Source organism: Camarhynchus parvulus, chromosome 2 (genome assembly GCF_901933205.1).
Source record: "Camarhynchus parvulus chromosome 2, STF_HiC, whole genome shotgun sequence".
Taxonomy (NCBI): domain Eukaryota; kingdom Metazoa; phylum Chordata; class Aves; order Passeriformes; family Thraupidae; genus Camarhynchus; species Camarhynchus parvulus.
Genome location: NC_044572.1, coordinates 129471462 through 129498783, shown reverse-complemented (window position 1 = coordinate 129498783; position 27322 = coordinate 129471462). Strand labels below are relative to the sequence as shown.

The 27322-nt window shown below is 42.6% G+C and overlaps 1 protein-coding gene across 1 annotated transcript in view; it reads right to left on the bottom strand.

Moving 5' to 3' along the window:
• LAPTM4B (lysosomal protein transmembrane 4 beta) overlaps positions 1-27322 on the bottom strand; it is a 59959-nt gene that overhangs the window by 13812 nt on the left and 18825 nt on the right. Inside the window, exons 3-6 of the mRNA XM_030944017.1 lie at positions 21176-21249; positions 20431-20553; positions 12482-12580; positions 5266-5361 (exon numbers count right to left, since the gene is read on the bottom strand). Of these exons, the coding sequence (XP_030799877.1) occupies positions 5266-5361; positions 12482-12580; positions 20431-20553; positions 21176-21249 (392 nt within the window). The remainder of the gene's footprint in view (positions 1-5265; positions 5362-12481; positions 12581-20430; positions 20554-21175; positions 21250-27322) is intronic.

The window sequence follows — 27322 nt, the reverse complement described above, 5'->3', positions numbered from 1 at the left end:
TCATTAAAGAAATTGCTTGTGTGGTTATGTTTACAAAGTGCAATTCTGAAGAAAAACAGCTCCAGCATTTAAACCACATTTCTAGGTCTCATGTAGACTATTACACTGGATTACTAATGAACCATCCCCTTTACTTATTGCACTGGGTAGTTCTACTTTTAGTCTTTATTTCTTGTCCCTGATTCTTCTTCCTCTTCTCTATGTCCTGCTTTACCTGCCTTTCCTCTTGCAGGTTTTACCAGACAGTTTCCAATAAGGAAAGTCAAGGGTCCTCTGCCTGGACTCCATTGGAGGCCCTGAATGCACTCAGAGAGTCATGCCAGGGATATTAATTTGTGGTGTCAGCTCGTTTTAAAATATTTCCCTGGTTACTATTCACTGCAAAAAGATATTTGTGATCTAGCGGCCCAGTAACACTTTGTGGCACACAAACTGCCACACAAGACCAGCTACCTGGTGAGCATTGAGAAGTTTGTAGGATTTTTAGGGAAAACATTTTTAAAGCAGAATTTTTCTCTGAGCTGTTGTCTACTCTGACACATACCATCCCAAATCTGGCTCAGCAGTTGGAAACCACAGGTTCCAAAGTACCTATCAGAAATAAGAGCTCTTGCTATGGTTTATCCGTCTCTGGGATCCATTTCACACTGCAGGTCTGTTTAACTGGCATGAGTCTAAGGGTCCTTCCCTCTGTCCATAGCCAAATTAATCATCAAATTAATAACACAATTATACAAAGAATGGCTCTTCCAACTTTACTGAAGAATTTCTTCCTGTGCTCAGAGAAATCATCCAGCAGGAATGGATGATTTTTCTGCACTTCTCAAATAAGTCTCCTATTGCTTTGAGAAAGGGAAAGCAAACAAAAGTGTTGACCAATTAATTGCAGGCTACTTAGTTGAGGTCATGTCCACAGCGGGAATGTATCTGCATTTTTAAAAAAGTAACTTATTAACCATTGTGGGTAAGTGTATGTAAGATAAAATCTATTGAAGCGATTTTATAAAGCACATAAAGATCTAAATCCCACTTTGAAGAGAGATTTACAGCTTTACATTTTATCCCCACTAACAGCATGACCGGAGATGAAACTTCCACTGATTGGCTTCAGTGAGAGTTAAAAATAGACAGATGAAATCCCCTGGCTGTCCAAGAGCACAATAGAGCTGCTACTGCTCCAGAGAACAAATGTCTAACTTTGGGTTATCTTTTGCACCTGTACACTGGCAAATTCTCCAAACTGGATGAACATTTCCATGGTACCATTGTGACAGTTTAAACTTGTGTGGAAGATTAACCCTCATCCATGGTGCGTTTGAGAAGGTGGCAGGAGAAAGCAATCCCAGATTGGGAAAGGGGAAAAAACAATCCTCCGGCTACTATGGATTGGGAAAGTGGGACAAGCAATCCTCAGATTACTGCAGGGCAGCCACTTTACTGCCATGCCAAAACCTCCTAAAGACACCTCCAGAAACTGAGAGAAGTACTGGAAAAACACTTAGGAGGAAGGAGATCCATATTCCCAAGAGACTCTGCTGTGACTAATGTACACAGCTGGATTCTTGGGTCCTCAGGAGCATAAGAGTGTCACATCTTCCCCCTGCCTGGGGTCCAGGCCATTCCCCTGCCCAGCATCAGCTGGCCCTCCCATGTCATAACACAGTCTGTTGATGGAGCCAAGCCAGGCAGATTCATGTGGTGCCAAATTTTGATCAAAGGTCACAGAAGGAGGATCTTTCACCCAGTGGGCAGCAGGAGTTTCCCATTCACAGCCTACAGCAGGAGGAGACAGGTTTGCTCCAGATGGCACACTTGCAAAAAGGATGGCTTAAACCACTTACACTGAGTGACAAAAATCAGATTATCTGGTAGCTGATAAAAGGTTAGTTACAGATCAGATCTATGAGCATTATTTATAAGAACCAGTTTGACCAGGGGAACTAACTGGAAATTTCTGTGCTGAGAACAACAGAGCATGAAGCAATGAAGCAATTCAGACTACAATCAGGATTGATTTTAAGACAAAATCCTTCCATAAAGAAGAAAGCATCCAGCTCTGGGGGTCTCATCGTAAGTAGGGCATGGACCTGTAGGAGGCAATCCAAAGGAGGGCCACAAAAATGGAGAAAAGGAGGCTTCAGGGAAACCTTATAGCACCTTCCAGTATCTAAAGGGGGTCTACAAGAAAGCTGCAGTGGGACTTTTCATAAGAGCATGTAGTGATAGGACAAGGGAGAATGGCCTTAAACTGACAGGTGTAAATTAGACATTAGGAAGAAATTCTTTACTGAGAGGACGGGAAAACACTGGAACAGGTTGCCCAGAGAAGCTGTGGATGGCCCATTCCCAGAAGTGTTCCAAGCTAGGCTGGATGGGGCTTTGAGCAGCCTGGTCTAGTGGAAGGTGTTCCTGCCCATGGCAGGGGGTTGGAACTAAATGATCTTGAAGGTCTCTTCCAACCCAAACCATTCTGTGATTCTATGATTCCATAATACTTAAAATTTTTACTCTAAACTGTAGCAAATACACCCAGTCTCATATTTAAGCTTAGATTTCTACTTCCATTTGTACAGATTCTTTTAGCTAATACTGATGACAAGTACATATCAAAAAACATCCCCGAAGATGAGAATGCCTGCAGGTATGACCTGCAGCTCTGTTGGAATTCAGGTAGCAGGTTTGATTCTAAAAATGGCATATTTATTTCAATAAAGAGGGCAGAGATTGACTCGTATTTGTTAAGAAACTTGCAGCTCATGATTTAAAGGCATATTGGTATGAAGAAGCCCTGCTGCAGGAAGTTTCCCAGCATTCATAAAAATGAAAAACCATCATTTTAATACAAAAGTACACTTGAATGTTGGGAGAATATTATACAATTACACAGACTAACCCATCACAGCATTTCAAAATTTTGTAGTTTCCTCAAGAGCTCTAAACTCTCAGAGGTCCTCAGTATTTCACTTTCAAAGCCCTTTTCTTCCATGCTTCATTTTGAAACCATTTTAAACCAACAGTGTTGTGCCTGCATTTTTTTATGGTCATGTGGAGAGGGGTTTGTGTATGTTTTGGAATGCAGACATACATGCAGAGAAAGATAATCTCCTTAAGTCTATGATTCCTGGGGGTGAAGGGAGGAAAGAACTGTCCTCTGACTCACAGTGGAGAATGATGGGGATTTAACCCCACACATTTTAATTTCTTCTGAAGCTCAGCAAAGAGCAGAAGAAAGAAAGAGGCTGCTCAGGAGCACATCAGCTCCCCCATCACAACCCTGAGTGCACGGTGCTGGTGGGTGCCCATGGAGTTTGTCAGGGAAGGATGTGAAAGAGATGGATATGGAATGTGTCACCTAAGGGTGAAGGTGCTCACCCTGACTACAAAGAAGTAGTCAGACATGGGTTTGAATGAAGCTTGCCTCCACCTCAAATACATAATTCAAAACTCAGGCTGTTAGTGACTCTCTTCTTGCCTTCCTCCTGAGCCTTTCTGTACTCACAAAGAGGAAATTTTGAGTGATTTCTTTTGAGTGATTCCCAAACAGCTCCTTCTCATTTAATGTCATCTTATTGAACTTCTTTAAAAAGATGCATCATACCTTAGAGGAACAGATTCTCACCTTATTAAAATTAAAGAAGTGTAAATACTGGGGAAGGAAAAAGAGTCCAATGGTCAGAGCCCTAGCTAGGAATGCACAACCATTCTCACAAGCTGCTATTGCTTTGGATGTCTTCTAAGAGTAAGATAAACAAAGTTAAATTAAAGGCTCAGTCCAACAATGTCATCTGTGAATGGGATAAAAGGGCTTCCTTTTCCCACAGAAACATTTGGTTATTACCAAATACAAAAGTACTGAGAAGAGCTTTGGTAGCCAGGCATCTCTAAAAAACAGTCCTTTGTTTTATGAAGGCAGCAGTGAAGCAGGTGGTTTTAATGTAACTTTTAAAAACTAAGTTTAGTTTCCCAGATAATCCAGCTGACACTCTCCCACTGCTGAGCCTGCTGGCTCTGTGGGCTGTAGAGTTAACAGCATTTGAAGCTGAGTTACAACTACCTGCAGGCTGAACAAAAGAGCTATCAAAATCATTTCACATAAAATTCCTGGTTTTATTCAAAGTAGATTCCAGTAAAGAAAATAGTAATACTTCTTAGCTCTCAACAAATCCATGTTTTTATACTTAAATGTCCTGGTTGCCAGCTGTGATCATGGTCTGTAAAACTTCTTAAGATTTTCTTAAAGCTTCACGTATAGAAGACAACTATGCAAGAGTTACATCTTTCATGCAAAAGTAGTGATGGTTTACTAAGCCCTTGTGGCTGCATGGGAATCACTCATTCCAAAGGATTACAGCTGACAGTCTAAAACCTCAGTGCATGGAGACCACCCACAGTTAGGAAAACCTGAGCAAGGCAATCCTGGGATTTTACCCAGATGATCCAGAGGACCAAGTCTGTGCTGTTCTCATTCTGTTATGTAAATGGTGTAAAGAGCCTTGTTCCATCAGCCCTGGGTCACCCCAGGGGCTGCTCTGGCACAGAGCCCCCGGGTGGAACTGAGCAGCTCCAAGGCAACACCACTGCAAACAGAACTGGCTCTTTTCCAGAGACCCTTTCTTCCCATAGTCCTTCAGTGCCTTCTGCAAAAAGCTTAGCAATCATGTCTTGCACATGTGCATGGAAGCACTAAACTACTATAAAGTGAACCTATGCCTTCCATACTTTGAGGTTAAAATCTGTTTATTAATTTCTTTCATGTTAATCTTTGTTTCATTTGGTCTCCTTACCATACAAACCCCATCATGCACTGGGAAATGAATCACTGAAGTTTTGCTGCCTTTTAGCTCCTCTCTGTGAGTCTGTAAAACACTACACCAGATGTTAAGTGTCCTAAATCACAGTTTCTATAGATAAATCAGAATTTCACATCAGGTGTAGACCATGGCATCCTTGAGTCCTAATCAGTCCCTCCACAGTCCAGATCATCACACAGCTGGAGAGCTCAGAACTGGAGGTAATTCCTGGGGCCACAAGATAAACTGTAGTTTATGATTAACAGATAATGTGCATAAAATAAAAAACAGCATTTTAGCAATAAATGTGATTTGCAGCCACTGCACGCCAGTCCCCTGAGTTTCTAGTCCAAACATCATCAACAGGATGAGGACTGCCAAAGGAATTAAGGTGGTTAACTAAAGAGTCAGAAACATAAAATAAAGCCTTTAAATGCATAATAGTACAGAAATGTTTGCCATCTAACATCCTTACCGCAGTGTCATTGGTGGTAATGTACACCAACACATCCGAGTTGTTTCTGCCATTGATGTATCGGTAACAGTTCCACACACAGCTTATCAAGTATCCCTGCAAAGAAAAGGGATTTATTATTCTGTGCAGAAAATAAACCGTGCATGTTTTTCTGATAGAACATTTCTATTCTTTATAAATATGAACATCAGCATGATAGAAGCATGGGACAGTCACTTGCCTGGTTGCAGTGACTGTGAGAATGCCTGGGTGCTCTGTGAGTAATCCAATGTCATTCCTCATACTGATAGCCTTGGGGTTCTTTGGAATTGGGAAGGGTCTGGGGACACCTTACTGGGGCTTTCAATATATAAAGGGGGCTTATTAAATCAATGTATTCCATGTGACTGGAATTGTCTGGGTCTTGGTATTCTTGCCTGACTGGAGAAAATTGCCAAAGTAAAAGCTTTTATTGACATCTGAAGTTATTTCTGACATTTTAAACATTGTTAAAAATACTGGTGGTTTTTTTTCCCAGTGTAAAACAAATCTTCCAGTAATAGCAGCAATAAACCTACTGCAAGATCATAAACTTCACTGCTTTTGTTCTTGGAGCTTGGGTAGTGCTCCTTCCTGTCAAACAACTAGTTGTCTCCACTTTTTTAACTGGTTGGGCAAAATAGCCACCACCTCCTTCATAAGCAGGAGAGATTTTAGTTTGAGTAGCAGAGATGAGCAAAGTGACTGGAAGGAAGATAAGAGGCAGGAAGATGTGGAGGAGCTGGAGTCAGATCCGCAGGATGTCAGTATCACAGCTGGCAGGACTAAAGCAGTTCTCTCTGGAGCTTTCTGCTTCCCATTGTTGGAGGTTAGGTTTTTCCTTTTGTTTTCTTTCAAACCAAGACACCCATGTAATCACACATGATGGTGATGAGGAGAACTTTGTGTTTTGATAGTGCCCAACTTATATTTTTACTTAGTAGGTCTGCACAGAAATTCTTCCATAAACCTAACACATGTAGATTAAACTGCCAGCACTGAATTTGCATGTGTGTCTCACTGAGTGACTCATACTTTTGTGACTCACTTGCACTGATGGCCTTCCAAAAGCCTCTTATCCCTCTGAGCTGCCCTGTGCCTCCTCTGTCTCCAGAGCTGACACACATGAGCTGTGTTTTTCAGGATGCCACGTGATTCACTGATGGCTTGCTTGCAGATCAGGAAATTTTTTTTTCCACCAGGGCTGAGCTGGCTAAAATCTGGTACATTTGCTTCCTCTTTTTTCACAGCACTTTACACACCCTGGATTGACTTACAGCTGTTGCAGACTTTGACAATACTTTTGCCCATCAAATGGAGAGAGCAAAAAGCTTCTGGAGTGAGCTAAATCCCAAGGGAAGATCAGACAGGCTCTGCAGACCAAGCTGTTGGCTGTGCAAACCTACCCTAGGCTACTGAAACAAGTAAAGGCACATACATGGAGAACTGCATCTCTTCCAGAATTAAGTGAAATGTCATTTTTAATTTAAAGTGGTAATAAGTAGTTCACCAGCTTTCAGTGCTCAGATACTGTAACCTGGGAAAGGCCTAAGAGCCAGTGCAGAGCAGAGACTGAATATAGTACACTTCTGTGGGGACACAGCCTGTCTTTATAAGAAACCCTTTACATTAAGCCTATCTATTTGCAAAACTATTTCTATACCCCTTCTGTCAAAATCCAAAGTGATGGAAGCCCTGTTTTGGATAATACAATCCTATTGGGGAGCAGCAAGTGGGAGATTTATTTCTTAATGCTCTCATTCCATGTGGTGAATAAAACACACTTAACCCCACAATGAACCTCTACAGCTTTCCCAGCTCTGAACCCTAGCTCTGCATGCACAGGCTGTCTCTCAGTGAGTGAGGTATGTTCCTTGAATTAAGGAGGTCATCACCAGCTCACACCAAGGAATTGGTCCACATGAGACACTGACCAGCACAGGGTGGAGAGTGGCAGCAGCTCCAAGCATGTCCCTGTCCAGTGCTCTGGACATGTGCTGCTGGCCTGCCAACCATGACTCACAGAAACTTGTTTTCCTCAACCTGGAACTTTATTTAGCTCATTCCTAATAATTATTTTTACCAATACTGCTGCACTGTTAAATGGGGCTCCTGATTCAGTTACCAATTTACTTTCCTGAAAGACTTGGCTGAGGTTTCTAATACTGCTTTAGAATGTGTGGTTGGACACAGTATATAAATATATTGATTTTTATCTCAGGATACTAATGTTCACATTTGAAATTGGCCCTAGATTAAAGGCCTCTCTTGGTCTAATCCACCCTGAGTGGATCTCCTGCCTACCACAGCATAGACTGGTGACAGACAGTGACACCTTTTGGGGGAGGCAGCCCCAAGCAACCACCATGAGAAAGGACAGGTGAGTAAAACGGCTGAATGTAGAAACAGCCAGCTTTTAGTCTTCCCCTTTGGATGGTGGGAAATTACTTGAGACCCTAAGGATCTGAAACTCACAAAACTTTCTCACCCTGTCTCTCACTGTTGCAGTTGCAGACTCACCTGTTAAGCTGCATAACAACAGAAATGAACTGCAGACCTGTGCTCATCAGATGCCTGACCAGAAGACTGACCAGCATCTTTGTGGAAATTAGAGGTTGTTGTATTGTGCTGCTTCTTGTAACACAGCAAGGAAAAGTCTGTTCTGATCTGGGTCCCAGCAGCCCTCTGGGTAACCCCTCACTGGCAGCAAGTGCAGGGTGAACACCACAGACCCAACACAGCCCCCTCAGGTTAGTAGCTGCCTGCACTGAATCCCATTTGACTCCCCAGATGCTCTGAAGTTTCTGTTTACAGAGCTAGGATGGGCTTCAGTAACTGATGAAAATGAGATAAAGATCTCTACACAAACTGAAATTTATATGAAGATTTCAAATTATGCTAATGGCAGTTGACCACATGCATTTCCCATGTTGGTGTTACAGAGAGAGAAACAATGGGTTGCCATGCTGATAAAATCTGGAATTAAATCCATCTTCTCAGCACACTAGAATGTGTATCTTGTGAGTTTAAAAGGGTTGTATAAGAACAACTGCTTAGAACTGAAAGAAATGCTGTAATTGGAAAGAATTAATATTAAACCAAACCACTGGTCTGCAAGACTTTATATGACACCTTACAGGGCCAGGACATCAGCTGTTGGCTCACAGTCACACACACTGAGATGTGCAATACAAAGCAACTGACCCCTGGTTTAGAGATGATTCTCCCATAACTATCCTGTCATCATCAGTGCTGGGACTTGTCCTAGGCTTTTGTGGAACAGGTGGCAACCTCGTGGCTGTGTACTGGCCATTCCTGGGAGTGGGGAGCAGAGCTTGGCTCTTGGGGCTGTGTTCATGGTGTCAGCTGCTGCCCCATCAGCCCTGCAGGAAGGTCCAGATGCCAGGTGATGTGTGGAGGGCAGGGCTCTCCCCCTGCCAGGAAGAATGCCCTTGGACTGAGATCCCAAATCTCTCAGGGTGAACACAGAACTTCATTCTTATCCTTTCCCATCTGCTGAGGACACCAGGACATGCAGAGTGGTCTCACCTCTGGGCTCAATACCTTGGAGATGCAGCTTACAGGCATATTATGGAGAACACATCACACTGGCAGCTACCTCTTCCTACCTACTGTTCAGAAAGAGAACGACCAAGGAAGAGGCCATACTCTGAAGCTGCAGAGTGCTTGGGACAGCCTGGGGAAAAGGTTTAATCTGGCTCATTATGTTTGTGCTCATCTGAGCTCATTTGGGCCTAAGGAGCTTCCCCATGATGTGGAGGTTGAAGCCTCAATTGTTCTGTCTCAGAAGCTGGGGTTGGCTGGAGGAAACCAAGGCCCTCTTCTCCAAACCAGATGCAGAGGATACAATTCAAAAGTCACTGTGTTGGCTATATGCAATTTGAAGTCCTGTGTACAAGCATATAAATACATTTGTGCTGATGGATGTCCTTCCTCAGCCAGATAGGAAACATCTATGTTTCATGATATGCAACTCCAGTTCAGTTTCTAGACAAAGCCAATGAATGGAATAATGTACTTTGGTGTACTCTGAAAAGTGTTCTGTGTGAAACCACCTGAAATTCCCATTAGGTGCACCGAACCGTTGAAGAATTTTCTTTTTTAATCTCTAGTCTAACCCTTTGTCCTCACATGAGGAGCACCATTTCCACCGGCAGTTTATATCCAGACACGAACGGGACGGGACCACTGATGGATGTGTCGGAACCGTTTATTTTCCAGAATCTATATAATACGTGGTTTTGTCTATGCAAAGATCCTGATAGTTCGCATCCAGGCAGCAAGCCAAAGAAACTCACTTGTTACAAGTCACGAAATACTCATCCTACCCAATTACACAGAGAGAAAGCATATTGACAGTGATTCTATCCAATCAACATAAGCACACGTAGCTGGAGTTAAAACAATGGTTGCTTGTTCATTTATAAGAAAACAAAGCATAAACCCCTATTCATAATTTCAACCTTGCTATAGAAACTTTTTGCAACTTAGAAAGTTATTCCGAATCGCTAATACATAGCTCTATTGTTCTATTCCTCACGTCTTCACTACAGCTTAACAAGATGCATCAGCAATATCCATAACTCTGCTGCACGGAGGCCTGTCTTTCTTTCCCACCAATATAGGACCCTCTAACTTTATGGATTCCTACATTAGGTGCTTCAGATGCAAGTAAATGATAAAGGACTAGAAAGGCAAATGCTTGTGTGCGGTTAGCTTTCTTACCACCCTCTCTTGTTCACAAAACCAAGACTGCAAAACACAAATCCAGCATCTAATACTGCATAATCTTGCTTTCTGCTCAGTAGAGTTCTTCTCTGAGTGTAGCTTCACCCAAACCAAAAGTGTCATAATACCAAATATTTCTGAGGAACTAGGTGATTATGTTTAGTATTTCCTGCCTGTTGAATGCAGCTTTTCCTACTGTAGCTTTTCCTAGGTCACAATGTTTTGGTTCCTCTCCCTGTTTCTAGCTGAACTCCAGAGGGAGAGGAGGCATATTTTTTTATACACAGTACCTTTCCAGTTTCAATACATAAATGTGATACCATCTGTTAAGTCTATCAGAGATGAAATGTGATGCATCTGTGTGTGTTCGGCATTTATTTGATGGAGCAGATTCTGTAAATCTGCATAGCAGCTCTTCTGGAAACATAAGAAATTCAAATGAAAATGCTAACTGGAATTTAGCATGTGTTTCTGTGTAAGTCACATATTTTGTGACTCATTTATATGATAATACATTGCTAGAATGAGCATCATATAAGCCACATACACTCTTGGAAAAAATATGTTTCACCACTTAAAAACAAAATGAGTCTTTGGCACTAATAATTTCTTAAGTTTCTTGTCTCTGTAGTAAGCATTTTTGCCATTCCAATTTTAGTTGCCTTTTTTTTTTAAGAAGCTTGAAGCTTTTTTGACATACTTAGTCAATGAAACACGAGACCCACGTGGGGTAAAATCAAGCTGCTGGTTTCATCAGAGAAATATTTTAGAACACATTCCTTGTGGAACCTCAAAAATCTATGGATTTATTAAATTCACACATATTTCTTAGAAGTGCAAATAAAATCAGCTGTATGGTTGTGAACATATAAGGCCAGAAAGCTGAACTCTATTGCTAAATCACAGCTGAGGAGTGAGCACAGCTTCCAACAGCACTTTAATACACCCTATCTGTTGGGTTTCTTTCCCCAATTTTGAAGCAGCTTCAATAACCTAATCTACCTCTTTTGCCACAGTAACATTCCCTGTATATGTCATATGCATTGTCTGGAAGCAACATCTTTGGTGTCACTGTGACTCTTTGGGACTTCTCTAATCTAATGCAAAACTGCTTTGTAGAGAGAGCAAGACTAATCTGAAATAAAGTCCCACACAAGAAGTACAAAACCAGCAGCAATGTGCTGTGAGAAACTCGTAGGAGGGTGCAAGAAAAGGGCAAACACACCAGCATATTTTACAAGAGGTCCAATGCTCAGGGCACTAGTAGGAGCCACAGGTGATTGTTTTTCCTATGTTAATTTGTCTGCTCTTATTCTGAGCTCCTTTTGATCTTCTGACCCACAGCAGGAGGGGGATGCTGCACTGGACAGTCAACCTGGATGCGGTGGTTTGACAGGAGCCCTTTCCAGCTGTTCTGGGAGATGCTACATCTCCTCTTTGCCTGGTACCTGCCACCTGCAGGCCTCTCACCCACTAAGTTAGCAAATAAATTTTCATGCCCTGTGTCCTTCTCTTGCCAGGTCTGACAGTTCTTTATGGTGCTCCTCCCAGGAGAGATTGCTTGGATTTATTTACCTGCTCTACAGAATTCTTTCCGAGACAGGGCACCAGGAGGGAAATCATGCTGCCAGAGATGGTGAGCATCAGAACTGGCTAAGAAATGATACCATTTATATTTTTTGGTTTTTCTATTCCTTTCTTAATATTCTTAGCATTTGATTTACTTGTTTGACCAGAAATAAGCTAAGCTAATATTTTCACAGGTCTATCTGTAACAGCTACAAGGCCCCTTTTACAGGTGGTCATTCTTACTTCAGAGTCCACAGCAGTGTTTGTGAAACAAGAGCATGCTTCCTCAGTGCCCACTACTTAGAATTTTTTACCACTGAGTTTCTCTACCATTTTGTTGTTCAGTCACTCCATCCCATGAGATTCTCCTGCAAAGATTTCTTGACTAATATTTTTCCCCATTTTGAATCACATTGCAAGAAAATGTTGCTAGATTTCCTTCCCCTTCCCAGATCTCTTATGAATGCACAGAACTGCATGGGTTGCAGTGTTGGAAAGACTGATAAATTATCTTTATTCCCTAGCTACAGTCAGTGAGGTGACCTTTTCTCTTCTCCTTACACATTTTAGGGAGGTTCTTAAAGTTTTTAATGAGACACACTACCAAACATGTTCTGAAAAAACAAGAAGTCTGTTTCAACAGGCTCTCCCTTGTCCACTGCTTCAGAGGATTCACAAGCCATGAGTTCCTCCTACAAGCATCACACTTCCTCATTTGTGGACTATATATTCTTGTATTTGTCTATGAGATTTTTCACAACTTTTTCATATGTCTGCAACCCTGTTTCCTATAGGTTGCTGGGGGTATAGTTACCCAGTCCCAGCAAGGGACATTCCACCCATGACCAGAAGTGGACTTTATACACAACAGTGCACTTACCTTAAAAGCCAAAATTATACTTATGAAAAGGAGGATAATCACAACCAGACACGTAGGGTTCAGAGACATAATCTCTTCCTTGTAGGGAAAATTGCTGGGCTGTGTAAGCAAAAATAAGTAAAACACTGTGAGTCAATCTCAGAAGCCATTTAAGAGCCATTCAAATAGTGCATTCTATAATTAACAGCTTACAAAGCTTTCTGTAATCTACTAAATTCAGGGCTCTCCCCACCAACAACCAGCTTCAGTAAGTGTGGCTACAACAGGCACTGTGAACACTCAGCTGCCAAAGGCTCCCTGCAGGGCTGAGGGATTTGCTTTTTGCTTTGGATGTGGTGTGGGCTCTCTCTTCCTCTGTGCACACTGGGTTTGCATCTGACACAAAACAGCAGAAGTCTGAGAGCTTTGCAGCAGGAAATCTTCCACCATGGGAAATGGCAAGCAAATCTTGTACTTACTCAGTAATCATCACACTGGCACTGGTTGCCAAAGAACAGTGGCAAGCTCTTTCCAGAAAGTCAAAGCAGGAAAAACTGGACAGCATAATCCTTTCACCTCATATTTTATGACATTTCAAAATACCTTGAGTCTCTTCTACTCCATCTTATTTTGGCCAAATTTGGACTACTTCTCTATGAGCACGTGTTAGCGGTGCTAAGTGTGTGCCCCATGGAGTCATGGGTCCTACACAGGGCCACCTCATGATTTCAAGTTGAAATGTGGAAACCTGCCCCAGGCCCTTCTCTTACAACATACATGAAATAGAGGTGACAAAATGAATCTTCCTGCTCAGCACAGGCTCAGGCCCTATCACAGGATAGTGATTTAGAGCTGTGAAACACTTTAGGATCAGTGACTGAAAAACAGCCCCTAAAAATGTTTTACTGTATTTTTTATTGCTTAAAATCTCCACGCCCTTTGAAATGAATGTTCCAAATAGTTCTGAAATACTGCAAGATACAAGTTCCTGTTTCAGTTAGAATAAACCATTGTTCACAGACAGAGCTGTTCTCCACAAAAGATAACTCCACTGCGACAGTAGCTCATTATATCTGAATGCAATAGTTCCTTCCACACAACTCCCTTTTCCCTTACAGGTCTAATTACTTAACCAGGCCAGCTCTGCATCCTTGTCAGGACAATTAACTAGACCGAGCTATAACTGTATTCTTGGCAATGATGGTGTAAATCCAGAGTAACCCCTTAATAACCCTTATTCCAGCACTCAGCCCAGTGCACCAGGAAATTATCTTTTTTTTGGACAGCTGCTACTGAGAATAGCTCTTTATTTAGCGCTTCCATGAACTGTTCAGAGTGGTTAACATCAACAGCAGCTGTAACCGTTTGCAGCTAGATGTTACATAAGCACATTTTCCACTTCTTGACAGCAGTGTTTCTGTTCCTCTGCTGAATTCCATGACTGAAGTTTTTATCATGTTATCTTCTTTGTTGAGGTAGAGCTTTTGCAGGGAACTAGCTTGCTATAATTCAATACGTTACTACTTTTTTTTTCCCACAGAAGGTTATTCTAAATATAGTGGATGCAGTCACTCAGAGACCAAGAAAACAAAAGTATACGCAAAGAAACAGTGCACTGAAAAATTAAACAAAAACTTTATATGCATAAAATTTAAGTATTAATGCCCCAACCTGTCCTCCTGTTTGCAGAAGGAACACCATAAGTTAGGAAGGTAGAAAGTCCAGTCAGTAAAGGACAGTTACAGTAAATGATTTTTTCAGTACTGATCTACCATTAAAAAAACAGTCAAAATAGTTTGTGAATATAATTAAAAATTCCTATTAAGACTTTGGTTCTCCAAAGAACCTGGTTTTTGGGAACCAGTCACTGGTCAAAGACTGGATGATTGCATGCTGTGTTTCTGGCCATAATCTAATGGGCTGTTTCTAAACATCAGCTCAAGAGGGCTTTGCATGGGGGCAAGAGGAAGGCAGGCAAATAACCAAGAAATTTTCCTGCTTGAAAATCAGGAACATCTGCTGGAGCCATGAACCCTGGTCAAGTCTGGGGCAGGGTGTGCTGCCCAGCAGTGCCTGGCCTTCCCTTCTATCAGCACCAGTGTTTCAGCAAATATTTCAGCAAAGCCAGGAGAGCACATGAGGAACAAATACTGAGGTTTGTCCCCTTCAGGCTCAGCTTTCTGAGTCTCTGTCCTGAAGAGAGGAGAGGTGTAGGCAGCCCCAGCGAGGCCGTGGGTGCTGCACCCATGCCATGGTCACCCCCACACACAGGAGATCTTGGTGCAGGATGTGAAAACTAAAGTCAGTCTCTTCTGGGGCTTCCAGGCCTCCTGTGTGGGAGACAAAGCTTCCAGTTCTCTGATGGATAGCCCAGGAGCACTGGGTCAGCATGGAAGAAACCCCTTTGGCTTTTTTTGCTAACTGGGCTGGGCCAGCCTATGAGCAGTCTGATCTTAAGTAAGTCACAACTACAAACCCCTTCAGTGCTGTAGGAAAACCAATTTATGATACCTGAACCTTTGGCAAAGAAGCAGGAAAGATGGTAGGAAGCATCTCAACTGGCTCCAGTCTCACACAATACAGGGATCACACTGGAACTGGTGCCTTAGGCAGCCCTTGGGGTCCCATCCCATGGCTGCAACTGTTCCCAAAATCTCATTAATTCCCACAGAAAACAGGTACCAAGAGTGATTCAGATGAATCAGACCACTGGTCTGCACTGACTGTAATGATGAATTTAAATATTGATGTGGATACATGAGGTGGGACAAGAAAAACTGCTCCTGTCTTGGGAGTTTGCTCTCCTGTGGGAAGACCAACAGCTGAAATCCTGCTGCTGAGAAGGTTCCAGGCACCAGGCTTGGTGCTGCAACTTCTGGAAAAAGATCAGTGTCAGATGTTGTGCAAGGCTTGATGAAGCTGTGATTGAAATACATCTGGGTGGGAAAAACTAAGCCTATCATTGGAAATACAGGAGTGATTTTGGAGCAGAACATGATGAAATTTTCTATACAAACAAAAGGTAGTTGCAATGGTGTTGCACTGGCATACTAAAGTCATAATTAAAGTGTCATTTATAACTTTGTCATGGATGTGGAGAGGGCTGTGTGCATAATAATATACACAATACGCTTCTAATTTAAAAAAAATACTGCTTATGCATATCAAAGCCCTATGAGACACTTTAAAAGACTCTAAAACGTGCATGGAAAGTACATTTCTGCTGCATTGGTATCATACAAATGCACAAGAAGAATAAAATGACAAAGGCTAAAGCCATTTCTCATTCCCTCAGCCTGCTTGCATGACCTTTCATGTCTTACTCCCCTTGGATCACAAAAAATCCTCTTTAAAATACAGTGTGGATTGTCATTCCAAGTTTCAATCCTACAAGTATTGAAACTTACAACATTTAAAGAAAACAGCGATGTGTCTGTAGAATTTGTAAAGCTCTGCTATGAAGTTAGTGGTGCTTCTTTGGAATTATAAAATAGCATTAAAAATGTCAGAAAGGATATTTTGGTTTTAAGCTTTAATTTATAGGAAAAATTTCTTTAGGTTAATCTCTTTTATGTTCTCCAGGTATTTCTCCATAAATTTAAAAGCATGACTGTTACCACCTGAATTGTCAGGCAGCAGCATTGCAGGCAGTCCCACAGTAAAGCTACTTAATATACTTGAAATTTTGTTTAGATGAACTATCATAGTCCTGCACTTTGATTAGAAAAAAGTTTGCATAACTCAGTTGCAGACCAGCCTGTTCTGCATCTCTGTTTCAATCATTTCATATGCTGTTACCAGACGACAGAAGATGAAGTGTTTAATTGGAAGGCTTTAAAATGCCCATATATCAAAGATTTAGTGGGGTTAAACAAAAGAAATGTGCTTTAGGTCAAACGGCTTTAGACCTCTGCTTAGAGCAAGAACTAAATGATTTTTATTTTACACATGTTGAATTTGCTGTATGCAAAAGTTTTTGCTTTTTACACGACAATGATAATGAGTAAGATAGCCAGTGTAACTCTTAGAAACTTTGATCACATGATCACCATAAAACTTACTAAATTCAAAACTTGTAACATTTACTTATTTTACATGACACTTCAGGCTAAGATGCTCTTGCAATCCATGGCAATTAAGTAGCACACCTGGGTGCAGCTGGGTATCAAAAGGCAACAAGAAGTTTCCAAAGACACTGTTCCCAGGAAAGAAGAAGCCAGTACAGACTGATGTTACCAAACACCCTCTGAGCACCATTGCAACACTTTCAGCTATGGCCCTGACCAGCTCATTGATATGTGCTCATCATCTTGCTAAAAGTACATGGAGAGTTTCACGGCAGCTGTAACTCATCACCCACACACTGACATCTGGCAGGTGTAAAGTAACCACAGTATGATACCAAAGTAACTACATAACAATACCAGATAATAGTGAAGTAGAAATGGTTAGAGAAACAAGGTTTTTCTCACCTTAGAGCAAACAAAAAGTTCTTCTGAGATCACTAATTGTATTCTGTTACCAAATGCACAGTTTCTTCCAGATAATAAATAATGGACTTGAAGAACAGTTGGGATTTTTCATTTACCTTATGGAGCTGTGCCCCCTAAAATATCATTTCCCCAATGCAAAGCAGTTTTAGAGGAACAGAAACTGTAAGAATGCCAGGAAGAAACACAATCCTTGTTCCTGCCTACCCTGGCAGACCACTGCAAAGGGGGTGAGGGCAAGACAACCCCAGGGCTTAGGGTTTGCAAACCATCAGGAGGGATCACACCCAAATGGCACTGCATTCATGGTGTAATTGCTTGCATTGATTTTCACCTTGTCACATGTCTGACTATCTGGTAAGGGTGCATGTGCCCTTCACATCTTCCCTCTGCTCCTGCCCACTCAGACAGATGTATTTACTCTGAACCAAATGTAACAACCTTATGCCAACAGATGTAGCCCTTCCAGGTAAAGGGACAAGGGCCTCCAGCTGAGCCACTTGTGCTTGGGACCACAGCTAAGACATAAGAGGCATAATAAGCTTCAAAGCAGATGCAGAACAGCTTCAAAACTTTTTTGAACAGGTGACATTAACTGTGCAAAATTCATCACAGCTCTTGGTATTTTTTCCCCATCACTAATCTCCAGCATAAATGATAAAATACAAACTAATCCTTGTTTCTAAATGAACTTAACTTGGACTAGCTTTCCAGCTGTTCATTAGCATTATGCCTTACATCTAATTTAAACAGCATTTTAATACCTCATTACTTTGCATATGAAAGCTCTAATGGCAGTACCTCTTGGTCTTCTTTCTCAGTAAATGAAGCAGGAAAACCTGATTGTCTCTCATCATACTACCATATATCCAGCTTTTATGTAAATTTTTTTAGGAACTTTCCTGCTTGTTCTCTGACTTTCAAGCATTGTTTTTTTACAACCAGCCTCCATAAACAGATCAAGGAAATCAACACTACCAGCAGAGAAGGGAAGTCTCCTCTCCCTTACTATTAATTGCTCTTTTTTCTGTCCACAGATCCCAAGAGCAATTTTTGCAAACAGCAAAACAACCTAGGGATTCTAGTTTTGGCATGTAAATCCCTAGGCTGCCTACAGGGTCACTGCATCCCAGGCACAGTTGTCAAACTGTATGTTCATCTGTATTGCTCGGGCTTTTACATTTCTTTGCATTTATCTCTGTAGCAACTGAGATTAGTGGCTGAACTCATGTTCTCAGGCAGTCTAGCTCAGTGTCAGCCACGGGTTTCATGAGATGTGAATTTGCTGGGAAAAGTCACAAGTGCTGCCACTGGGAAATGCAGAGCTGTGCTCACTCCGGGCAATGCAGGGGAGGGTCTTCAGAGGATGACACAGAACAGCCACATTATATTCCTGCTCACAGCCTCCCACCAAAGGACTCAATCCCTCCAGACAATGAGCCTGCAGAAGCTCTCCCACGGCTGACATCAGCTTTTGTGAAGTGCCTCTCGGGGTCCAACATTATTAATGGAAGTCAGGAGGAGCATGAAATCTACTGCTGATTGCTGGAGACCTTCCTCTACTCAAAATAAAACTCACTGGCAGATGGTCAGCTTGACCACAACCCTGTGCAGCGTGCCAGCTACCCTCTCCTAATCCATGTGATACATCCTGTATTGATCTGGTGCTTTATTGTTGCTCTGAGCATCATGCTGCAAAGCCAAACATCTCATCAAAGCCCATTATGCCCCTGCCCATCTTTATTGATGGAGTCAGTAATCTTGTCAGTGAAGGAAAATGAGCTTGCCTGCAGGACTGAATTCCCATGAAACTGTGCTGGCAGTCATTAATAATTTTTTTCTGGTCTAATCCATTATCAATTGACTGTGTCTCAGCCCCAGCCCTTCTGTTTTTATTCTGCTTGGTAGCAATGTCAGGCTAATCAGCCTAGAATTATCCTGGAAATCCCCCTTGCCCTTTGGAGCACTGACAGTTTAGCACTCCTGAAGACCTGTGGCACTTCATTATCAGTCCAGAATATGATTTACAACAGCAAGACGAAGATGTGTGCAACCAAAGATTCAGCACTCCAGAGCAGCAGTACAGATCACAGAGTGCTCTGCTGCACCAAATCCCTTCCAAGACCTGTTATTTCTGCTACAGAAGGACCTGTTATTTTTTTATCTGCAAGGAAATAAAGGGATTTTTTAGCACACATTTCAAGAGGAACAGCTGGTCTTTGCCCTTCCAGTGAGTCAGCTCCAAATGTAGCACCAGATTTTCAGCAGACGAGCAGAGGCTTTCAAGTGAATATTGACGAGCCTGTTTTTGTCCCCATCATGTTCTTGCACAGTGACCAAGACTGAGTAAAATCTGGTTACAGCTCATGCTCTGGTGGGTGGGGGGAGTTCTGCAGCCACACAGATGCTTGTGCTGCCAGAAGAGCAGGGCTGGCACTGATGCTGCAGCAGCAGGGGTCTGTAGGCAAAGGACAGGCAGCAAGGCTCCAGCAGTGGCAGTGCCAGCTGTAGCACTCCCAAACCATGGCTGTAATTTGCTCTTTTCCACTCATATCTCTGAGAACCTTTTGATTTATGCCTCTGCTTCTCTTCCAATGCACCATCAGCTGTGAATGCAGGTGGGTGTTAAGTAAGATGAAGGATAACAGGCTCCTGATACATCCCAGCTCTCACTGGCATGACACATTGCCTCGTCCTGCAGATTTGTGTGGCTACTTATCTGCCTGCTGGTTCTCATTACCTGTTATTTATACTGGCCAGCTTTCCATCCACACAACAAAGTTCACAGCCAAGCTAATCTGTATTCAGGTTCTCAAGGCAGATTTTCAGAGACATTTGCAGCACTGGCTTCTGCAGAGCTCTGTGACTCCACGTGAACCCTGCTGGACGTGGGACGTGCTCCTGTGATCAGACAGAGGCTGGTGGGCTCTTGCCTTTGCTCTAGGGGGTTGTGATCTTATCTTGTACACTTATGCAATACTGGCCATGGATGTTTGGCCAAAGCAGAATGAGAAGGGAGACTCTAAATGTCCCTAGGACAGAATCCAAAATATTTTCTAGCAAAACCAAACCTACACTCAATCAAATTCCTGCCTAATTAGATGTGTTATAGCTACCGGATAAATTAAAAGGAGCAATAAAATATCCTTGAAAGAGTACCAAAAATAAGCCACTGGATATGAACACAATAACTCTGAATGCAAAAGCAATTATTCATCATCCATGTCTTGCAATATGAGTCTCACTCTGAATGAATGGTGCTAGAGCTTTCACATCATTGCAAAGCTTTTCACAAATATTGTAGTAAGTTACCAATGCAGCCTTGCAAGGATGTTGAATTCAGACTGGCAAGGACTGAAAGAATTTCTCAAGGACTGTATGAGAAGGATACCACCGGCCAGAAATACAGGGCAGAAACTCCACCTTATAGAGACTTTTCCCCCCAAAGCCCCAAAGGTCTGTGAACATGAAGTGATTTACCAGCTGGCGGAGGTAGTCCTGAATTGTGCTGGGATAGACGAGTACACTGATGGCAACCAACGTGTTGAGGGCAAAGTCAAAGATCTGGTAACAGAAGAAAGGGATGATCCAAGCTGCATGTTGCTAAAAAGGAAATAAATTAGAAACTCATCAGCCATAAGTTAAAATAGAGGAATATATGTCTTTCTATAGGAATCTAAGGAATATTTGACATTATGGAGTATTAAATCAGCTAAAAGAAATATGACATTCAGCCAAGAGGTTTGGCCAAGGCAGTTTGGCTGCTTTACTGCAGTCATATGTGCAGTGCAACTCCCACTACTTGTTACATTAGGAGATTCAGAAACCACACAATACTTTTCCTTTCTAATTAATAGGATTAATGTTGGAACAAACCACAGACTTGGGAAGTGAATGGGAAAAAATTCCCTTAACTTTGACAGGTACAAGATTCAGTTCTCTGGATTCACCATTTGCCCAGAGCTCACTCATATTTGAAACTGCAGACAATCAACACAACTGCAGCAGGGGGCCCTGGGGTACCACTGATCTAAGCAATCAGTTCTGCTGCCTCTTCAACTTCCTTTCCCTCTCCCAATTTTCAGCTAAACAAGTAAAGAAGCAATTGTTAGAAAACAGTTTTCTTAATTTTGTTTCTATGGAGTTGTGTGGTTCACTTTATTCATGTCTTCCCTGAATGTAATGAATTACCAAATGTAATGAATTACCAAATGTAATGAATTACCTTATATGCACCATATGTAGCCATTGCACAGATCAGAATCATGAGGAGAGAAATTGCAGTGGCAATGCACATATCTGGAAAAGAGACACGACACATCAAAGATTGAAGGTAAATTCAGAGCTTGGTTCAGTTATTTTGCCACCTCCCCCGTGCAGAGCATCTCAAAGGGCAGGGTGGGAGATGGGTGGAGATGGGGTCAGGTGCATTACTCAGGCATTGCTGGAGGAAATCTCTGGCTTTTGTGGGGAACCTCCTAAATACAAGAAGCACAGACAGTGCTTCTATCTGTTCAAGCTGCAGCTTTACACTGTGCTGACACTTACACCAACACTGTGCAAACCATAGTCTATAGGACTATGGAGATGAATGGTCTGGTTCTTCTACAGATTTTCAAAAATCAGGAGCAGTTTTGACAGGACTGTTTTACTGGTGGTGCTGATATCTGTAGTGAGAATGTGTCTGGTTTTCTGCACTCCAGATTGTTTCTTCACCAACAGCTGCTGCATACCATTGCTCATATATGTCTATACTGGAAAAGGAGCAAAACTGGCAGATAAAGTCATCTTAGCGGAAATAACATCTTGAAAATTTTCATTTCAACCAATAAAACTACAGAGATGTATTTATTAATGGAAATGTATAACTGTCAGAAAAGGTAAAGCAGTAAAGGAAGGAAAATACCCTGTTCTTTAAAGTTTTGATTGGAGGAATTACAGGACTCCTATCTTTTTATTCTACTGCTGACCAGCTTTCAATTAACCTTTTATTAGGTTTAAGAAGCTCCTAAGCCACGAACAGTTGGAAGGAGATCCTGGGGGGAAAAATTACGTTTGGTCTTTTCATATGCACCTCCCTAGGTATCATTACAGACCACTGTCAGGAGACCAGAAGTGAATTTCTGAACTTGACCTTACAGTGAGTTTGGGAGTGCAGTGGAACACTGTGCCTATTTTCTGAGGTTAAGGCAGTGCACAAAGAGGACGTGAGGTATATAGGACATGGCTTTGGAGATCCCACCTCTGTTGGTGTCTGTGAGGTACACGCTGTTCACATCGCTGTCACCAGGTGTGTTTAAACTCCCTGCCTTGATGAGGTACATGGAGGAGCTCTGAGATGCACAAACACACCACAGTGTTCAGGATGTTCACTACCCTGACTTTGGAACCATTCAAAGCGCAAAGATGGCATCATTTCACCACAGGACTGCCACAATATCTAACTCCAGCACATGATGAGGAGCATGGAACAGTCCTCCCTGGATGTATCAAAATCAGATCCTGGGTACCTGCCCTGGAGCCTTCACCCAAGTCTCTGAAAGGATCTGGCAGCTGTGGACAGGTCTCACCTGCCACCACCAGGAAGCAGTGCAGGCTCACCCAGGTGATGGCTGAGGAGGAAGGACAGGCACTAAGTCTGGTCTGTCATTATTTCCAGCCTACCAGAATGATCATCCATGTAGAGAACAAAAGACCCAGTCCTTGATCCTCCTGTGCCTGAGGGAGCACACTTTGCCCTAGATGGCACCAATCCAGATTTCTGCATGCAGAGAGGAACCTGGGACCTGGGAAGCTGGAGGAAAAATGAGCAAGAGGAGACTGCTGCTGGCAGGTGAGGACATGTCCAGAGCTGCTTGTGTTCTCTGGCTCCTGGGGCACTGCACCTACCAGCAGCAGGATTAAGGACTTCAGAACCCAGGTTTCCCCTTTTCCAGAACACTACCTGTGTCCTAGGTTTCAGGATCCTTGTTCTCTCTCTCTTGCCCCCAAAGTTTGTCCTTGTGATTGCATAGGAACTCAAATGCCACAGAAAGTCCTATGGCAGGTACTTCCTAATTTAATGGATTAAATTGGAAAGATAAAGTGCCCTTTCCTGGCACTTGGAGGAGCACATTCAAACCACTGTGGTCTGATGAGGCCCTGGAGCACAGACATCCTTTCTCACAGTAGAAATGCTTGAATCTTTGTCTTATTGTCAAAATCAGCAGGTCTCACCCAGGAGAGGGGCCTGCACTCAGCAGTGAGTTTAGCCCACCCTGGCGCTCCCTGTTGCCTCCACAGTGGCTTCCTCCAGCTCAGCTCATGGGTGCTACACCATGCCATGGGGCTCCCTGCTCATCATTCAGCAGGGAATGACATCTCAGTCATTCCAAATTGCTCTTCAAAGGCAACTCCCTCTCTTCTTAGAATGTGTAGAGAATCCAGACAACCAGTGCAGTGTTTGAGCTGCATTACCTCAACCAGTTTCTAGGTTTTTAGGAGCTGTAAAGGCTGTGCTGTGCCTGCTAGAAGTGATCTGAATTCTGCCTTCAAGAGGAAGAAGTATCCACAAAATATACCTCTACTAATAAAAGGTACTGCAGCCTCTTAAGACACTTCTGGTTGTGTGGCCATTTACTCTGGCTGCCTACACAGATCCTGTGAAATCAAAATTATTTTGAATAGACCAGGTACAATTAAGGTAATGAAAAAAAAAGTGAAAATGGCTGCTGTAGCCACTAACCTCAATTGAACCTCTGTAAAAGAGGCTCATGGATCAATATTTTGATTCTGACCATCAGTTTGGAGGCACTGCTTATGCATTTGTTCTTGATCCCAACCACCTTCTTCCTGCATCTGGGTGGGAAGCTGCTGCCATTGTCATTTGCAGCAGATGCAAGAGTCACAGGTTCCACTTTGCTGGTGACTGTGGCAGTACTGCTTCAGAGCCAGAGCCCAGCAAACTGTGATGAACTTGACATTGAAGATCTGGTCTGACACACTCCTGCTCTCTGTCTCCAGTGTATCCCTAAATGTGCTCCACCATGCCAAGTCCTAGTTGGCTCAAGCTAGTTCTTTCTCATTTAAGGCTTCAGTGGGTTTTTTTGAGCTGTGTCAGCTTCAATTAATCAGAGTGAAACTAGATATGCAGCACATTAAATGAGAAACTGTCAGGGGTGTGTGATTTTTTTTCCAGCCATGCTGTGCTTTCTATGGCCAGAAGGGCTGTACTTGGACTGCTGAAGGGGTTATCCAGCCTGTTTGTCCTAGATGGCTTTCTGAGTTTTCTCCTTGGGTTTAAAGAAACCAGTTGAGTTTTTTAATTCTTATACTTTGCAGTGACATCCTACTTTCCTGCCTCTCCGGAGAGAAGATGCTGCTGGGGCTAGGCAGAGCTGCTGCCATGGAGTATTTGTGTGCACAGCAAGCTGCAGCTCGAGCTCCCTCAAATCACCTCAAAAGTATTTCCTTGCCTTCCCTTCTCCTCTTGCAGAGGTGGGTGCTGCAGGGACAGGGAGGAGCAGCCAGCAAGGCCAGATCCTGTGTGTGGAGTGATGAAGACCTCAAATCCTCGTCACCTGCCCAGCCCTGGAGTTAATCACTGAGAGCAGGGGCCAGAAAGCTGCAGATCAGCAGCCTGCAGTCCTCTCTCAGTCCACTCTCCCAGCCTTATTTATCCAAGAGCCTCCTGACTGCCAGCTGAGGATTACTGCCTTGCTCTCTCCTGCAGGCTGCTTGTGCAAGCTTGATGCCACTGCTGCCAGCCACCATGCAGCCCCCTGGGTCACAACCTGCACAGCAGCAGCATTATTTCCCTGGGGAAGAGAGGAGGGCAATGAGAAGGAAAGAGTATTCTGCACCTTTGAGCCCAGCACATTCACTCTAGAGTATAAAATTAAAGGGGAAGATGCTGCCCTGAATATCTCATACTGGGAAGGGATTTAGCTTTTTGCCCCTCCCTATATCTGGGACTAGTACTACATAAGAGGTGTTGATGGACTGGGACGGGAATGTACCTACTCCACCACTTCCATTTATCCCCCAGCAGAAGTCCAAGCCTGCTATCTGTAGATTTCTTTATAAAGTTTTTCTATTTTAATTAATATTTTTAAGTCCTCGGTGCATGTTATATTCAGCAGAGAGACCCTCACATTATTGTCCCCTGTCCTGAGATGTCTGCTTGTCCTGTCTGCCCATCCCAGGGCAGGGACACAGGCAGATTTTGACCTAAGTTGCTGATATCAGTGTCAAAGCTCCCCTCAGTTTCCGTAGGTCATGCAGAGGATTTCAATCCTTGCTGTCATGTGGCCTGTGGAGTATCACACACACACGTCTCTGACACTATGACAGCAGTAAATAAAACCAAGCTACACCCACTGCTTGTTTGGGCTGCTGACATGTCAGGATGATGATCTGTGTGTCTGAAGAAGCTGAGCAGAAGGCTCAGGCAAAACCCTCTGGGAAGCCAAAATGAATTAGAGGGCTTTTCCATCTCCTGTTCTGAGATAATCAGTCTTTTAACAGCAGCAGTATTACATTGAGCAGTTCATACATTTCTGATTTTCCCTAGTCCAGCTTCTAAACTCCCTCAGGAAATAATAAAAAGAAAGATGAGACTAAATGGGCTCAGCTGAATATCCAGCACAGGGGAAGCCCAGCATTTTACCAGGTTCTGAGATGTACATCTTGGAGAGCCACACAAACCACACACACTGGTGTGCACAGCAAGCTGCAGCTCGAGCAGCTTGTTCCTCCTTCCAGTACCTCCCTCTGCCACACGGTTAAGGCTTGGCAGAATTTCTTCCCCCTTGCTTCCTTTTCTAGAATAGAAGGGAAAATAAATAGCCTAGAGCTTTTTCCTGAGTGTTCAGGTAAATCCTTTCTCTGACTAATCAAACAGGTACTTTGGAGCCTCTGGTCATGCCCTTGGAACCACACTAAATCCTGGGATTAGAACTGATGTTGCACTGGTATTTCCAAGCAGTGTGCACTAGACTGGCTGTGGCTCTGCAGGTGGCAGGAATTTTTCCCACTGCTGGAACAGAAATTTGAGAATTCTCCATAAACCAGGCACAGCTAGAAACAAATCTGAATATGAATATTGGGGGAAATCCTGGTTTCTTGGAAGTCAAGGGAAACCTGTCATTAACTTAATTTGACTACTGTGACACAGCTGATAAGTTTTTTCCATATTATATTTTCAGATCTTTTATGAGGGATCCTCTTACAGGAGAGAGAGGAAGAGAGTGACAAATTTTGCATGTAAACTCTGTGTCTGCATTTTTTTGTTGTTTGCTATTGATAGCAGGATCAACAGGAATGACAATAATGGCTATTAGTGTTTGTGTCATTATTATTTGTCAACAGAAATACATACAGATAACAAATTTGGGACCTTCTTTAGCAGAAAAAATTATACATCTTCCTGTATTTCATACACATGGTTTCAATGCATAGAGCTAACCTGGAAAACACTGTTTCAAAAAAGACAAATAACAGTAGGAAAAGAGAAGAGTATGTGGAAGTTTTTCTGATTATTTATCTCATAATAAAACATTTCATTACATTTGAACAAATACAGTCATGCTTAAAGAATAGAAAAAAGAAATTATCTCCTGCCAGCTATTTCCAGTAACCATAAAAGTCAGTAGCTTGACTCAACTGCCTTTACTCAGTAAGGCACCAAACCAGAGGGAGTCAAAGAATAAAAGGAGACATTAATTCAAGTGTTCATTCGTAATTTAACTGCCTGTGAAATGTTCCCTTTACCAAATGGAAATGAGGCTGCCTGGCCCATAAGCCATCCTTTCACAGTCTTGCAGGGTTCACTTCAGAAGCCTTGATAAAAATATATAGAAAATACAATTTTCAAGTGTAGATGGAAATCCCCAATGTACTTTATCTGACAGCTACTGCATTACAAAACAGAATTACAATTTGAAAGCCTTGGGCACTGGCAGGCCTCTGATGTCAGCTATATAAAACCACACTGACAGACAGTTATTACCAAGGTTAATCTCTGAGAATTAGGACAAGGCAGTCAGTTTTAATATGTCAGAATCAGCTAGGAGCCCATCTGTATCTACTAGAGTCCTTACTTTCTTAAATGCAGTTATATAAAAAGATTTTTAGTCGGAAGTTGTAGGTGGGTTTTCAATGAAGACACAATAAAGTTGCAATCACCCCTTATCATTAATTCAGTGTAGACCCTCAAGGCATATTTGCATAAAGACCTTGTGGAAATAAGCATCCCTTCAATGATACCCAGCATCTCTGACACAACAATGGGCAATTTTTTTTCTCATGTGTGGGACTATTGCTTCTCCTACAGACATTTTATTGACTTCAGTAGGAATGAGAAAAGGACTTAGAACCTTTAGCTGTGGATGGG